Here is a 15,924-nt window from a genome sequence, read left to right as displayed (position 1 = left end):
TATATATATATATATATATATATATATATATATATATATATATATATATATATATATATATATATATAAAAATTAGGTGGAGTGAAAATGGTAAAATATAGCCATATTAATTAACCTATTCCTAAACCTGACATTAATAACCTGCCATACAAGTTAAGGTTACAACCAATACTCATTTATTCTAACACATGCCACACTGTTGACACACTATTGATGTATTATAAAAACGTACTATGAAAAAAACGTTCAAAATGTTTCCAGAAAGTCTCTATTAAATAAACCCGTGCCCTGCCCACATCCCCTATTAAATCAGAATTGTTTTACTCTGCGTTATTCATTCTAACCACGAGATGGCGCCGTTATGCACGTCACCAAGTCGCCTCCAAACGTGCTGGAAATTTAGTCAAGCTTCTTGCATCGATACTTCACATTACAGCTTCCTCTTAGTGACAAGAAATGCATACTAAAATCCTTAACTTTATGAGAGACATGTGGTATATGTCCAAATTGGAAATGTATCGCGAGGGAGGTCTTAAGGTCACTGTGAATATAACTTCCGGAAATAGAATAAGTTGTGATAGTAGAATAGTCGAGTTGTATTATTGTGATATTATTCACCCAACAAAAGGAATACATCTTGAGTCAAAACAAAGCAGATAATACATTGAAAACACATTAAGTGATATGTCACATTTATTCCCACGTAAAACGTCTGTAAAACGTCATTTTGCTTTTATTCTGAAACGGGACGGGAGCGGAAGTCGCCGCGCTGCTTCTCTCCGCGCCTTGACGCACTTTGTCTGGGTCACGCTGCACAATCCAGCCGGATGTTTTCGCGTCGCCAGTATGTGATGGAGGTAAGATTCGCTCATTCTCGACACCAAAGCCCGTCGTGCGGCTCCAGCGGCGGCCTCGACCGGGTGAGTGCCGCGCGCAGCGTCACCCGAGCGGACTTGTTGAGCCGCAGGTTGCTGTGGGTGAAAGCTGCAGGAGGTCGTGACGGTCTTGGTTTGCAGTGACCGTGCACGCCGCTGCGCCCCCCCCCCCCCCCCCCCCCCCTCCAAACAGCCATAATATAGTTTACTGTAGATTCCCTTCAACACGAGAAGGCTGCTGTTTCTGCGCGTGTGTGTTTTTTATTCATTTAAAAAAAAAAATCATCTCCTTAATCTGAATCCAGGTGAACATGTTTTTAACCCAGAGGAGATTTAATTAGTGTGCTCTGGAGTGAAGCAGGCCTGAGCAAAACGCATGCTGGGTTCATGAAGGAGCTCTGTGTGTCTCCCCTCCACCTGTCTAGTGTTCATCTGCACGGCCTCTCTCTGACAGCTGTATCTTTGTTACTCACTGGTCGACAGCGGCTCCCCGAGGATCGTAACAGTAGCAGACCGGTCTTGGGTTCACAGCTTCCTGATGGGCAGGGGGAGGTGACGTGAGCACGAGCCCCAGCAGCTGTCTTTCATTTTATCCACTCTTTCAACTTCTGTGCATCCTCCCCGTCTCTAACCCTGTCACTTCTGTCTTTTCCAACCCGCCTTGCCTGTTTTGCAGCCCATAAAAGATGAACAACTTCTTCATTTCATTGTGGTTTTAAAGATGTGGTTGGGTTTCAGGGCAGCAGCGGGGGTGCATGCAGCAGACACACCGAGCTGCTGAGTGTTGCCATAACGTCCTAACTTAATCAATACTGGCGGTTTTGAGGAGGGGTCAGAGAGGTCACGAGGGCAGGAGGTCTCCTTCTGTTGTCTTAGATCTGGGTCGGATTGTTCATGCAAATCATTTTCAGTATTTGTTTTAAACTGACAGTTGGGTCTGATGCTGGAAAAACCTCCAAAAGCAACTGTTGATGTTTTAAGTGATAGTAAACTGAATATTATTTTGGGTCACTTTGAGTTTTTCAGAGTTTTAATGTTTTAAAGAGATCAAATCATTAAGAAAAATTATCAATAGTGGAAATAATCATCCGTTGGAGCAATAGAGTCCTGCAAAGAATATACTTCTCTTACAATTGCTCCTTCTGCATGGAACCCGAGAGCGATGTTGGTTTTCTGTGCATTCATCTGTCTCCATTGAGAAAAACGATCATCATCCTGCTGCAGTTGTTGGGAGCAGCACACACACACCTGTTTGTTAGGACAGATGGTCGACTGTGTGTGTGTGTGTGTGTGTGTGTGTGTGTGTGTGTGTGTGTGTGTGTGTGTGTGTGCTGTGCCGTTGGTCAGCTGTTGTGTCTCGCCTCATCCTTCTGGTCAACGCTGACTCAGACCACATTCTTATTTAATCAGGCAGTTGCTTTCCTGTTAAGCCACTGAGCCGAGAGATCTCCTATTTTATTCAGTAAGTCAAGTGAGAACACAAACCTTGTTGATTTAGATTACATGTATCTTGTTGCCAAGATAAATTGTCCTTGACGTTCAGCCTCATCTGACTAAATTCATATTTCTGTTGGCAAAGAAGTTGTTTTCCAGTCATTTGATGCTTTTCTTTCTCATGTATAATAATAAACTGAATATCTTTGTGTTGGGTAGACAAAACAAGCAATATGAACACATTGTCTGGTGGATATTTGATGGATAATAATGACGCGATCAAGAATATAGAATCCGCAATTATTAAAGCAGTTGGTTAAAAAGAGAAAAGCAGTTTTGCTCGACAAATGACTGAAACTATATTTAATGAAGTGACTAATCGCTAATGTCCATTTATTTCCAGGTTTGTTTTCTGGCTTAGTTCTTATTACTAGAGATGATGTAAATAATTAGTTTATGACCTCTTTGCTAATAAGCTTTGCAACATTAAGGAAAACATTGATGTGCTTTTATTCTGTAATAAAGCTATAAATATATAAATCAAACAAAACTCGCCGCTGCTTCAATATTTATAGACATCCAGACGTCCTTTTTTCAATATTTATTTCAACATATATTGCTACCTGGCTTCGATCCAGATCCCTTTTTTGTTTTAATCATTAAAAATGACTTAGAACCGTAAACGCTCCAATATTTAATCTGCGGCTAAGCTCATACGTATTCTTCTTTGCCGTGCATAGTGCATTTTATTTAACTTCCTCCTTGTCAACTCTATCTGTGTTATCTCTGTGTGTCCATGAGTTCCACGTAGCTACATGGCACATATGCACATTACTCTAGTTGGTACATTAATAGAGTATTTCAAAAATATAGCTCACTCCAAACTTTTTTAAAATCTGCATCAATTACGCAATAGAATACTTTTCTGTTTATTATTGGCATCGTATTAACTGGACGTGACTTTGTTTTAAAATCATTCAGATCCTGTTATTTGCATGCGGGCTTCATCGTCACATTAAAGACAGGAAAGGCAAAGACTTGTGCTTCCGAGTCATCTGCCCTAAGTGTGCTGCAACAATGAGGAACAGCTCCCCTCCTCTTCGTCATTGGGACATAAAACTTTTTGATGTGTCTCGCCCCCCACACTTGTGCCTTTTTCTTTTGAGGCCAGCCACACTCTCCTCTTTCCTCTTGCACTCTCTTAAAGGCCACACCAGTCTGTCAGCCAGCCTCGGTCTTTTCTTTCTGTTGAGAGCCCCCGCTGCCGCCCCCTCCCCATGCCCCAGACAAAGAGCGGAGAGTGACTGTGGCGCTCTGTAGCCAGGTGTTCTCCATTGCTGCCCCGGGCTGTAATACCACCAGCCCTCACACTGCAGCTGCCCTCCTTGGCCTCCCATTGTGTAGCTCCATTGTTCAGCCGCCCACCCCTCGTTGATTCATCGGCCACACAGGGGAAGCCCTTTCAGGCCGAGGAGGGTGTGTGTGTGTGTATGTGTGTGTGTGTGTGCTGGTGCACGTTGGGTAAGCGTGCCTTGGGGAAACTGGGTGTTGCAGGCATTTGCCCACAGCCACTCCCGTCCTCATCCTCATACTCCTCCCCTCCGCCCCCCTCCTTTTTTCTGCGTTGCATTGTGAGGCCGCTCCTCTCTGATTGGTGGAAGAGCAGCCACTCTAAACGAGGGAACGGCAGACATTGTTGCTCCATCTGTTCTGCCACTCATTGTCCAACTTGCCTGCCCCTGTGTAGAAAAAAAATAAATAAACACACAGCTCTGGAAGCCACCGGGAGGACAGAGGCGTTGGATGCTGTGCTCTTACCTGCAGAGAAAGACGAGCGTCGGCCTCGGATGTAGCCGCTGAGGGAACTTTGGGACTTGTTTCTCCTGCTGTGTTTTCTCAAGGATTTAAATGTGTGGAAATGAGCTGATCTACGTCCCTTGTTCTATTGTTTGTTGATCTTTGAAGGCCCGGTAAGTGTGTCTGGCTAAATGCAGATTATTTTAATTTGTTTTATCTGTTCTGATCTCTGTCTTAATATATCAACTATGACTGGCAACTATGATGCACAGGTTCCTCAGCTAGAACAATGTTTATTGCAGGCCAGGTTGCAGGGCTGCAGCAGCATATAACACTTATAATACTTGACGAAACTGAAGTGACCTGGATGACTGGGTATTGATAAGTTCAGAATACAGAGGAGACAGGGCTCTCTGCTTGACGATGGTTCTGGGTGTGAAATATTGCAGACAAAAGATGATGTAGTGTGAGTTTGAACCGTGCGTACCACAGGTCCCAGTTCGACCACGACATCACAGGAAATGTTTACGCGCAGCCCAGAGTCAGAAGAGTCCGTCGCACAGCACTACACCTGCTCCAGCTTTGGTCTGCAGCTGTGGCACCGGCGCCACAGTAGCTTTGATTTCCAACTGTGTGATCTGTTTTGATATGAAACTTCATGTGAGGTGGGGGTTGTGGTTTTATGGGGGATCGGGAGGGGGTGGAAGGGGTGGGGGGGGATCAAAAACCAAGCTCCTCCTTATCTGGGTCACATTAGGCTGTAGGAAGCAAATAGTGCGCGGGCTAAAGATGTTGTCCTCCCTCAGTGTGTTTGTGCATATATGCAACTTTCCCGTGTGTGTGTGTGTGTGTGTGTGTGTGTGTGTGTGTGTGTGTGTGTGTGTGTGTGTGTGTGTGTGCGCCCCTCAGCAGACATCTGTTGCCCTGCTGCTGGCGGAGAAAGCCTCGATGCACCAACTTATTATTCTCCGCCATTTTTTTAACAATAACTTTTTCACAGTATCCGCCGCCATGCAGCAACGTACCCGCCAGACCGCTGACCCCCCACCCCCCTTTAAACCAGATAAAAACGCCCCCTCTCTCTCATCCGCCGCTACACACACACACTTTTTACACAAAGCTCCTACATACAAAGCGCTGTAAGGACTGTGTTACATATTCATTACTGCCTCCATCAAAGCCAGCAGAGCCGCTGTGTGTGGGAGCTGGCCCGCTGATGTTCACCTACTCAGCCTGGAGGTCTGGAGATGGTGCGATGAGTCCATTAACACTTTAGGCCCGGTTTGGGTATCCCACAATGAGCTGGATGCATAATTCCACGGAGCTTGGACCACACCAGAAGACTTTAAAAACACAACGATTCTGATTTAATCTGATCACACGTTCATTAGGCTTTAATAGTGACGAGCGCACTGTTCAGATCTCTGCCCTTAAACAGCTAGAACAACAGGATTATTATTTTCAGATGTGGACAGATTGTAAAGAAATCAAATGAGGTTAATGTGATTATGATGCAGCAGATAACTTGCCATATGATTTGCAGATCAGACAGTGTTTTTTATGTGAGTTTAATAATTCATATCTTTTTTTCAAAGCATTTTTTCTGACATTTTACAGAATAAACAGTCCAGCCGTTAAATGAGAAAATAACCAGCAAAATAACTATCTAATCACCACGAGTAACGAGAAAAATAACCGGCAAAATAACCATCTAATCGATGACGAATGAAAGTTTTCATTCTTTGCAGCACTTGATGAGATGCGTCAGGATCTGTGTGACGAAACCGTTTCACCCCTGACCGCCTCATTGTTCTGCATCGCTGTGAATGTATCTTGTAATCTTGTATGTGTAAATGTTTGAATCAGTCCTGCATGCAATGATCATCTCTCTGGACTTCTACAGCTGATGCGACGCCTGAGTTAAGGAGCCAATTAAAAACAACACTTTTGTCTTTACCTAACATTAAGGAATAATACCATGTTTTGATATATATATATATATATATATATATATATATATATATATATATATATATATATATATATATATATATATATATATATATATATATATATTATTATTATTATTATTATTTTTCCATTTAACAAAGAAGGCAAACTTCTTAAATATTGAGCATCAAACATAAGCAGCTCTTTGAATAAAATAGTGTAAATTTGCCAAGTGAAAATCTGATTAAAGAATAGACACAATTACTGACCAGAGATATATAAACCAGTTTGCCAAAACCTGACATTTTTAGATACTTTGTGCTTTTGAGACAGTTTGGTACCGAAAGTGATGCACTGATCCAACTTTTTCTCTTCCCAAACATTTACTCATCCTGTTCTTGGGCTCCACGAGCTTAAACTCTGCTCACGTCAGTGCGTGGAACTCATTTTTATGTAAGAAGCGTTCCAATGGTTTTGACCTCCAGTCTTGACAAAGAACATAACTAATAGGAAAAATATTTAATTTAATAATGACATTGAAACCCTCACCCTTTTTAATTAGTTTGATACCCAGCTCTACAGCGGATACAGATCCCAGTCAAAGTTTGCAGAGGTTTGTTGTCATTTGCTGTAGACAGACTTGCACAATAATTTCACAAGCGGCGTCTTTTGAAGACTTTCAATGCAGCTGGCTCTGAGTGATCTCCTATTCGCATCCAGGTTCCCAATAGCCCCGCTCCCTGCGGCAGTACCATGAGTCACTTTGTGAGGCAGACGTCTACGTCTGTGTTCATGTGTGCGCGGACACCATCAACGCCCACATTCCTCGATGCCAAGGTCCCAGTCCTAATCACTCCTGCGGGTCCATTGTTGTCCTTGGTGGCGGGTTGGGTTGCCAGTGAGGCACACGTAAGCCCCTCCCTCCCCCCATAGCAGATCTTTTTGTTTTGTGTGTGTGTGTGGAACGCCTCTGTCTTGGCATTTGGAGGGGAGAATGCTTTCAGCAGCTGTAGCTTAGCAACAGTAGCTCAGCCGCGTTGCTAGGCAGCCCTTTTTCATAAAATGCGCACCCCCCCCCCCACTCTCCTCCTCCCAACCCACCGTCTTTAAGTCATTTCCCCTGCCATCATCCGGTTGGTCCAGATAACGTCGGTTTGAGTGACGGCGCGCTTTAGGCGACGACCAACTGCACATTTACGTTCGTGGGAACAACTTCCACTGGTTGTTCCCTCCTGGAAAAGCAATGCTTTTTTTGTGGGAATACCACACTACGCATCCTAAAACTTTTACATAGTGATTTTCACGTCTTCGCTCCTGTCAGAATGCAGCAGGCCCGTCACAGATCAGTTCCCTGATCTCGGATTAACTTTCCAAAATGCGACACCTTTGACCCCCGTCTGATGAGCCCAACTCGATCCCATGTTCTTGGTGCGTGGATGCAATGCGTCGATTGGCTCGGTGGCCTCAGAGCCCCTCTGTGCTTCAACGAGTGACTCCACCGCCTCAGTGGGAAGAAGCATATGGACCTTAATTACCAGGTAGCATGCGAGGGGGAAGGGTCCGTCTGCCCCATCCCTAACGGCTTGCTGTCTTTTTTTTTTTTTTTTCAAACAGTTCACCCTCTGTTCCCCCTCAGATTAATGTGCTGTGGCATGGCCCTGTAATAACACACTGGGGCCAGACTGGGTGAAAAAACGCGGGAGTCCATTAATTAGGGTGAGAGGCCCCACCGGCTCTTTGTGTCAGCCAGTCTGCGCCTCGGCGGCGTCCCCAACTGCCCGAGCAGACCAGCCAGAGCCAGTGTAAATAACATCAGCTCACAGCCTTTGCGTGAGGAAAGCTTAAATGCAGATTACCCCTATTAAAATGATTCACTCGGCATTTCAGTGGGCTGGCTGCTCTGTACCAGACGCCCTACTCTAGTTGTATTGTTATTAATATTAGTTTCAGTATCTCTGCATTTATTTCACCAGTATTCTCCATCCTAAGCGCCAAGTACAGTGTAGATCAAGTGCTACTAAGTGGTTGTAAAGCGACACACTCTCACGCCCGTCCCGTCCTCCTGTCTGTCTCTTTCTTTAGGCGCCAATGAGTCAATGTCTGTGACAGATCCATGGGCCAGAAGGACCATGTGGAGGCAGGAGCAGGCCACATCCTCGACCTGGGGCTGGATTTGGAGTATCTCCACGTAGCGGGGTCTGACCGGCAGGCTGGCGGCTCTGACGGGCCCCCTGCTATGGAGGAGCAGGGGGAGCGCTCCAGCAGCAGCAGCAGCACCGCCGCTGATTCCCCTCCTCCTGCTGTGGCGGAGGAAAACGCCGAGTCTGATGTGGACTGCAAGCCTCCGCCGCCGCCTTCCAGCGCCACCCTCGCTGCCGGTACCGACCCAGATGGAGAGGGCGGGTTAACTCCGAGTAAGAACGCCCACCAGCCGCTTTGTCGCACCCAATGTGTGGACTTAGGCACCGAGGGCCCTCCCGAGCCCCCGTCCGAGCCCTCATCAGAGCTTGAACGCGAGTCCCCACCCGGCTCGCCATGCACGCACCCGCCAGAGCCTCCTTCCAATCCCTCCGCAGCAGAGCCGGTGCCCGAGGCCGGCGGCAAGGAGTACCAGGCGAAGCTGGAGTTTGCCCTGAAGCTGGGCTACTCGGAGGAGACGGTGCGACTGGTGCTGTCCAAGCTGGGCCCCGACACCCTCATCAACGACATACTGGGAGAGCTGGTCAAGCTGGGCACCAAGTCGGACAGCGAGCAGCCGGCCGGATCATTAGCTTCTACCTCGTCTTCCTCGTCCTCCTCTTCCTCTTGCGGGTGCTCTGATTTGCTGGAGAGCCAGAGGTCGGACTCGCCGTGTCCGCCAGACGCTCTGAGCGACCAGGACAACCTGCGGCCGGTTGTGCTGGACGGCAGTAACGTAGCCATGAGGTGAGCCGACTGCAGAGGCCGTTTTTAATGGAGACACATCGTTGGACACACAGAAAGTGTGCTGAATAACCTTCATTAAGTGCCCAAATGTTAATTAGCGCTAACCTCCTGCCGCTTCTATGTCCTGTAGCCACGGCAACAAAGAAGTGTTTTCCTGCCAGGGCATCCAGCTGGCCGTGGATTGGTTCCTTGAGCGCGGCCATCATGACATCACTGTGTTTGTGCCGGCTTGGAGGAAAGAGCAGTCGCGCCCCGACGCCCCGATAACGGGTCAGTGCAAAACTAACACACACACACACACACACACACACACACACACACACACACACACACACACATATGCTTTTGATGGGAGTTGTTCAATTATTCTACTTTAAGATAACTCCCCTTCCTCCACAGACCAGGAGATCCTGCGTCGCCTCGAGAAGGAAAAGATCCTGGTCTTCACTCCTTCGCGGCGCGTCCAAGGTCGGCGAGTGGTTTGCTATGACGACCGCTTCATCGTCAAACTGGCCTATGAGTCAGACGGCATCATCGTCTCCAACGATAACTACCGAGACCTGGCCAATGAGAAGCCCGAGTGGAAGAAGTTCATCGACGAGCGGCTGCTCATGTATTCCTTTGTCAATGACAAGTGAGTGAGGGACAGACACTGTTAAAATGACAATTTTTGAGAGGTGTAACCTACAGGATGTGCTCCCATTTTTAAAAACCCTGTAGGACGAGCCCTAAAAGTCATACAACTTGTCCTTTCTAATCCTTTCTTCCGGTCTCTCAGGTTCATGCCCCCAGATGACCCTCTCGGTCGTCACGGCCCCAGTTTGGACAACTTCCTGAGGAAAAGACCCATCATGCCAGAGCAGAAGAAACAGCCCTGCCCATATGGTGAGAGCTCAGACATGTACAAAATGCACCAAAATGAATTCATTGCATCATAACGTCTTGTCTGTATGGACTGCAGGTTACAAATTGACTCCATGTAATGAAACTGAGACCTTTTGCCACCAGGAAAGAAGTGCACTTACGGCCACAAGTGTAAGTACTACCACCCAGAAAGAGGTGCTCAGCCTCAGCGTGCTGTGGCTGATGAGCTGCGTGCCAGTGCCAAGACTTGTGTCACCACAAAGAACCAGGGGGACACTGGCTTGGTGAAGAGCCACAGTGTGCCAGCTGGCAGCATCGAGGCCAAAAAAGGCGCCCAGAAAAGGCAGTCGGACCCCAGCATCCGAGCTCTGTCGTACAGCGACGCGGAGGAGAAGCTGGCAAAGGGGAGGGCGGAAAGCCAGAAGAACATCATGGGTGGCAGCAGCAGCAGCAGCAGTAGCAGTGGGGGTGTGAGCATGTCCTCGGCCCCGGGAGGCCCCCCGTCCAGTTTCAGCCTTCCCCAGGACCAGCAATCCAGAGCGGTGACTCCCCATAGTCTCCCAGCCCAGAGCCACGACCTTTACCCTCACTGTGAGTCTCCAGACTTGAGCTACTACTCGGTAACGCGCGCTTACTCGGGCCTGAGCCTCTCGTCCAGGCGGAGCCCGGACTGCCGCTTCCCCAACGACACGGACCTGCGGCTCGGCTCCATGGGCTCGGCGGGCTCCGAATGCGGCAGCGAGAGCAGCGTGAGTTGCGGCAGCAGCTGCGACTCGTACAGCGAGAGGCCGTGTCCCGGCTGCCCCGCGGAGACAATGCTGGATGACGGCGTCCATTTTGCTAATCCCCACAGCCGGCTGTATCCCCACCATGCCGCGGCGAACCACGACCTATGTGGCCTTCACCCTGCCGATTACTCGAGCATGCAGCACTCCCACGCGTCGAACGCGGGAGTACACAGCTACCACCTGGGCGTGGCACGCGGCCAGAACTGCGCTCACGATCAGCCTCCGCCGGAGGCTCCTCCGAAGCGCCCTCTCTACCCGTTGCCCCCACATCTCCAGCACCAGCCCCTGACGGCTCGCTCCAGCTGCCCGGGCGACTACCACTCTCTGCCCCAGTCCAACCCTCACCCCCCCGGCTCCCCTCTGGGCCGCTGCCTGGCCCCGACGCGAGGAGAGAGCGTGTCCGACTCGCATCTGTACGAACACCTGTCCACGTCGCACCATCACCACCGGACAAAAGCGCTGCCCAGCTGGGACGCGTACTACCGACAGCCTCTGTTGCCGCCGTCGGCCTATCAGAGTCTGCCGGACACGCGGCAGGCATCCTGGCACGCCCCTCCCTGGGCACAGGACGGCTACGGCCAGCACCACTCCTCCCACCCAGCTCTCCACCCGTCCCCGACACACTACTTGAACCACCCGCCGCCCCAGGCCCACTCTCCTCACCCGCCTCACCCGTCCAGCACTCCTCTCCCGCCATACCCGTCTCACGGCGCTCACCTCGCGATGACCTCCCACGCTCCTCCCTCCTACATGCCGCAGCACTCAGAATCCCCCGCGCACGGCCGCTACGGAGACATGAGGGAGAAAGTGTACGTCAACCTGTGTAACATCTTCCCCTCGGAGCTGGTGAGCCGGGTGATGGCCAGGAGCCCCCATATCACAGACCCCCAGCAGCTGGCAGCTGCTATACTTGTGGAGAAAGCTCAATCGGGGTACTAAAGAACGGAGGGAAGTTCAATCTGCCTTTTTAGAAAACAATAGCAGTCATGTAGTGGAAAAAGGAAAACAAAAGTGTGGTTTGCATTAGCAGAGCAAACTGGAATTTGCCTTTGCAAAACTTGAAAGCACGTTTGATTTGCATGGTGTAATCTTAAACACTGCTGTGGTCACAACACAGCGACAACTCAACCTTTAAGAAGTGTCGGGAGAGCCAGTCCTCTGTGCGAGTGATCTTATTATATGTGTCTTTCACATGCAGGACTTGTTCCTTTTTGTTTTACAGGCAAGTCATAACCTCGTGAGTAAGACCACTTTCATCCACAAACAACTGATATGAAGGATTATAGAGGGATTTACACCACCTTTAAGACTGGAGTCTGACATAATGTGCACTCACATTGTATACTGTTCAGAACTAAGTCAAACAGTATTTGAAAATATTTTCTTTTCATGTGTAATGGGCCAGATGGACGGGATTTTTTACTTCTTAACTATAAAGAATAATGTCACAGGTTTTTCTCTGATGGGTTTTCTTAATTTGTTATGTGGCAAACCCACATCGAGAACTCCATCGTCACATGACGGTGTCAAAACTACTCTTTGGCCACACAAAATGTGTATTATCTGAATCTCTTTGTGTGTGTCGTGAGGCCATATGTGGGGCCTTTTCCATGTTTGTTAAAACGGGCGTCTGAAAGACGCTCGTCTTATTTTAAATGAGGTCAGTATTTTGGTCAGAGTTGTAGCTTTAGAGATAGGTGACCCTGTCGTGTGTACCTTAGTTTTAGTAAGGGACATCTCTCTCTTTCTCTCTCTCTCTCTTTCTTTCTTTCTCTCTCACTCTCTCCCTCTCTCTCTGTCTCTGGCCGTTTTGTTTCGGGTCAGCTCTGGTATCTGCTACAGACGGAGAACATCTGGATCAGTAAATCAGAAATGTACGTATTGTAAATATATTTAACAAACTTCTCAGCTGTGCTTTTGGCGAACAGCGTCTCCGGTTGTCTGTGGCAGGTCCCAGCTGAATCCACGCTAGACAGAGAAAACCCCCGTTTGATACAAATTGTATCATTAACTAAGTCGCTGATGTTATATACAGTACATGGACTTGTTGCTCCGTATCCATCAAACACTCTTGATGTATTGCTATATGATTAAATGCATTGACAACAGTTATGTTTCAAAGGAGATGTTCCAACTTTGAATCTTGCGGAAATTGCTTTGAGACAGTTATTTAAAATATGTTGAGAAACAAAAGGAGTGGGCTGCCTACTATGTTTAGGTATCACAGCTCCTTTATTTTCGCTTTTGGGTTTGAAGCTGGCTTATTTGCTACTAAAGCTCCAATTAAATCCTGTAAGAAATATGCTTTGGTTTCCTGGTTAAATGCCCGTTTGGAAACAGAAGGGAACCAGTCTGTTTCTTTCGTGGTGAGGTTGGGGGTCAGTTGCTTGTTTTTTGACCTTTTTTATGAAGTCAGGAAGTGGATGTACTTAAATAATAGAGAATTGACATTTTATCAATAGCTAATCTATTATTTTTGTTGAATCATGAATTGAGTGGACAGACCCCGACCATGTTTCATAAGTTTTATATTTGGGTCAGTCCCATAAATCATGGTGGCCATTTTGAAAGTCTGTAACACTCTACCGAAGCTCTACCTGGAGTATTTGGATAAATGTATAAAGACGTTTTTTGCCTCTTACGAGAAGAGGTTTTCTACTACTGAAATGGCTAAGATGCTCACTTCTTTCCAGACAAATGTGGGAAGTTTCTGTTTTGATATTTTAAGGAAAAAGATTTGGCCACAATGCATTACCTTGCACAAAAAAAGAGAACATATAAATGAAAAAAAAGTTTTTAGTTCACACGCAGGAAGCTACCTAAGCACTTATAGGGTCATGCTGTCGTGTCCCGTGTGTAACTTGCCTGTGGCCTATTGCATGCTGGGATAGTCTTAAGGAGGAAATACCCACATAGTTTGTATTTCTATTAGTAGCACGATATATATCCAGAATGCTAGTATCTATGAGTCGTTCTTCAGGTAGAGCCCGACCAAAGTGTGACGCAAGTTCAAAGTGGCCGCCGAGGACTTAAAGTGGACAGAGTGAGCTCGTCACACAGTTCATCACAAGCCAGCTGCATGAAGCCAACTGGTTTCTCTCCCGTCCAACGAATCAAATTGTTCAAATAATGGTTAATTGTACAATAACGCGTGGCGTTGATGAGAGAGAACCTCTGTGTGTAGTGAAGAAGCGCCTTCTCTCCGGCCTCCTGGCACCGTGTGTCAGTGTGGCCCCTGAGCGTGGGCCCAAAGTAATGCCTCTTCATGGCATTGTGCTTATGACACATCCAATACTCTGAACTATGTTCAGCTTAACTGTTATGCATGTTTTGATTTGTTTTGGTTTCTGCATGTTTCCTCGTGTTTAGTTTGTGTACATAGTTGTGTTTCTGTCCTGGGAGCTTTGTCTTGCTGTTACATGACCGAAGGCTGACTGATTTTTCTGCTTGGTAATGTTTAATTTGACACATCAGTTAGAGTTGATTTCATAACAACACCCCTTTGACATACAATATAAAGTCAAGAGGGAATATTTTTTTGTTCTCAATAAGGCTTGTTATTTACTCCAAAGGATCAGGAAGCATGTTTTGGAAAGCATCCTACTTTTCTCCAAGATCGTTTGTTCTGGAAGTGCTGAAGATATCACAGCGCTCGATAGGCAGTGACACTAATACAATGAAAATCCTCTTTTTCCATTTTGCCAGTACTAATAATGGTGTAACTAATTGTTTATTGTAACATTCAACTGTAACTGTGGTTGTTCATTAAAGCTACGAAACATGTGATGTCCTTGTGAATTTCTTATGCAGAAAAACACTTGCTGTATTTTCCTGTCACATTAGTATATTATGATATGAGTAATATTAGTATATTTTGCTTATGACAGAAAATTGACCTTGAAAAGTCATTGTATAATCAAGCGTTAGGTATTTTAATGCTCATCACATTCAACCCTCCCGAGATTAAAAAACTATTAAAAGCAGTAATGGTTGTGGCATTACTAATTGCAATGCAACCAATAATAATAGCAGGTGTCGGGCGGGATCAGGGTATGTGAGATTAAAAAATATATATATTTAAAATGAGCATCCATTAAAAAATCGTTTAAAAATAGTTATTTAATAAATATATATGTGTAAGTTCTTAAACCGAATTGTATATATTCAGATGGCAACACGCCCTGACCTGACTCACTTCATCAGTGACACATTGCCGCCATCTAGTGGAGACTCTGAGCACCTGCAGCATCTTCTTCTGCGTCTCTGGCGGGTTGCAGTACCGAGGTCTCTACCGCCACCTGCTGCACCGGAAAATAAAGGACGGGATGTAGTTTATGTCAAAAGTAACATCAAAAACCCAAGAAAGGACGGCGTCTTGTCAAGAGAGGGGGGCTACATGCTAGGCTAAAGGCGAGGACTACTCGACCACCACTACTTATGCATTGCTACAAGGTTGTTAGCTAATGTCCGCTTTCTCGAAAACAAGGTGGATGAGCTGAGAACTAAGATTACAACCGAGAGAGAGTTTGCTGTGCTCCTATTTTCACAGAAACATGGCTTTCAGACAGCATTTCCGACTCTACTAGCTTGCAACACACTGTGTCTACTCTGTCTACCGGTACCGAGGATCTGTGAAGAGGATGTGAGTGGGCTCTTTCACAAACAGAAGATCAGGAAGGCTTCGGGCCCAAAAAGTCTGCCTGAAAGTCTGAGCTGAACAGCTGGCCCCCATCTTCACGCTGATCTTTAACCTGTGTGGAGCTGTGTGAAGTCCCCTCTTGCTTCAAGCGCTCCATGACCATCCCTGTCCCCACGACATATTGTATACAAGTACAAGGGGCAAAGTGAACCGGCATCAAATTCCATGTATGTGCAAAGTTACATGGTTATATAAATTGACTCTGTTTCTGATTCACAGCGGCCTCGGAAAAGACGAGAGGCGGCGGCGTCTGTGTCTACTTGAACAAGAGGTGGTGCAAGAGACTGGACACCAGGACGCTGTTTGCTGCAGCCGGCCATGTCAACCATCACACCCTCAAGAGTGTCCTCCCGAAATACCATCAACACCGGAACCTTTCCACAAATTGCAATGTTGTAGCAATGCATGGTGTATAAAGTTACAATGAGCAATACTGTTATCATATTTGATCATATGTATCAGAGTAATACTATTATCATATCTATCATAGCAATACCATTATCATATTTATCATAGCAATACTTTTATATTATTGTGCAAAACTGTTATCTTTTATATTTTGTGCCATATTTTTTTACCTTAAGTTTATTGT

The 15,924-nt window shown here is 46.6% G+C and overlaps 1 protein-coding gene across 4 annotated transcripts; it reads left to right on the top strand.

Annotated features, from left to right (window-relative positions):
• Positions 1-802: 802 nt before the first annotated feature.
• LOC137794113 (probable ribonuclease ZC3H12C) lies at positions 803-14,402 on the top strand. Of its 4 annotated transcripts, none has more exons than XM_068590738.1 (6): positions 803-857; positions 8,139-8,981; positions 9,112-9,251; positions 9,381-9,615; positions 9,760-9,866; positions 9,990-14,402. In XM_068590738.1, exons 2-6 carry the CDS (start codon positions 8,170-8,172, stop codon positions 11,570-11,572), a joined length of 2,877 nt encoding a protein of 958 aa, XP_068446839.1. In that variant the 5' UTR covers positions 803-857; positions 8,139-8,169; the 3' UTR covers positions 11,573-14,402. The 4 variants fall into 4 exon arrangements, with proteins under 4 accessions (XP_068446839.1, XP_068446840.1, XP_068446841.1 ...); XM_068590739.1 differs by having other exon boundaries at positions 830-920; XM_068590740.1 differs by lacking the exon at positions 803-857 and adding an exon at positions 4,126-4,279.
• Positions 14,403-15,924: the final 1,522 nt, after the last annotated feature.

The sequence above is a fragment of the Clinocottus analis genome, unplaced genomic scaffold, assembly GCF_023055335.1.
Source record: "Clinocottus analis isolate CAN_PGR_092001 unplaced genomic scaffold, fCliAna1.0.p SCAF_24, whole genome shotgun sequence".
Lineage (NCBI taxonomy): Eukaryota > Metazoa > Chordata > Actinopteri > Perciformes > Cottidae > Clinocottus > Clinocottus analis.
The sequence above is the reverse complement of the archived record's forward strand: the minus strand, read 5'-3'. Positions and strand labels throughout refer to the sequence as shown.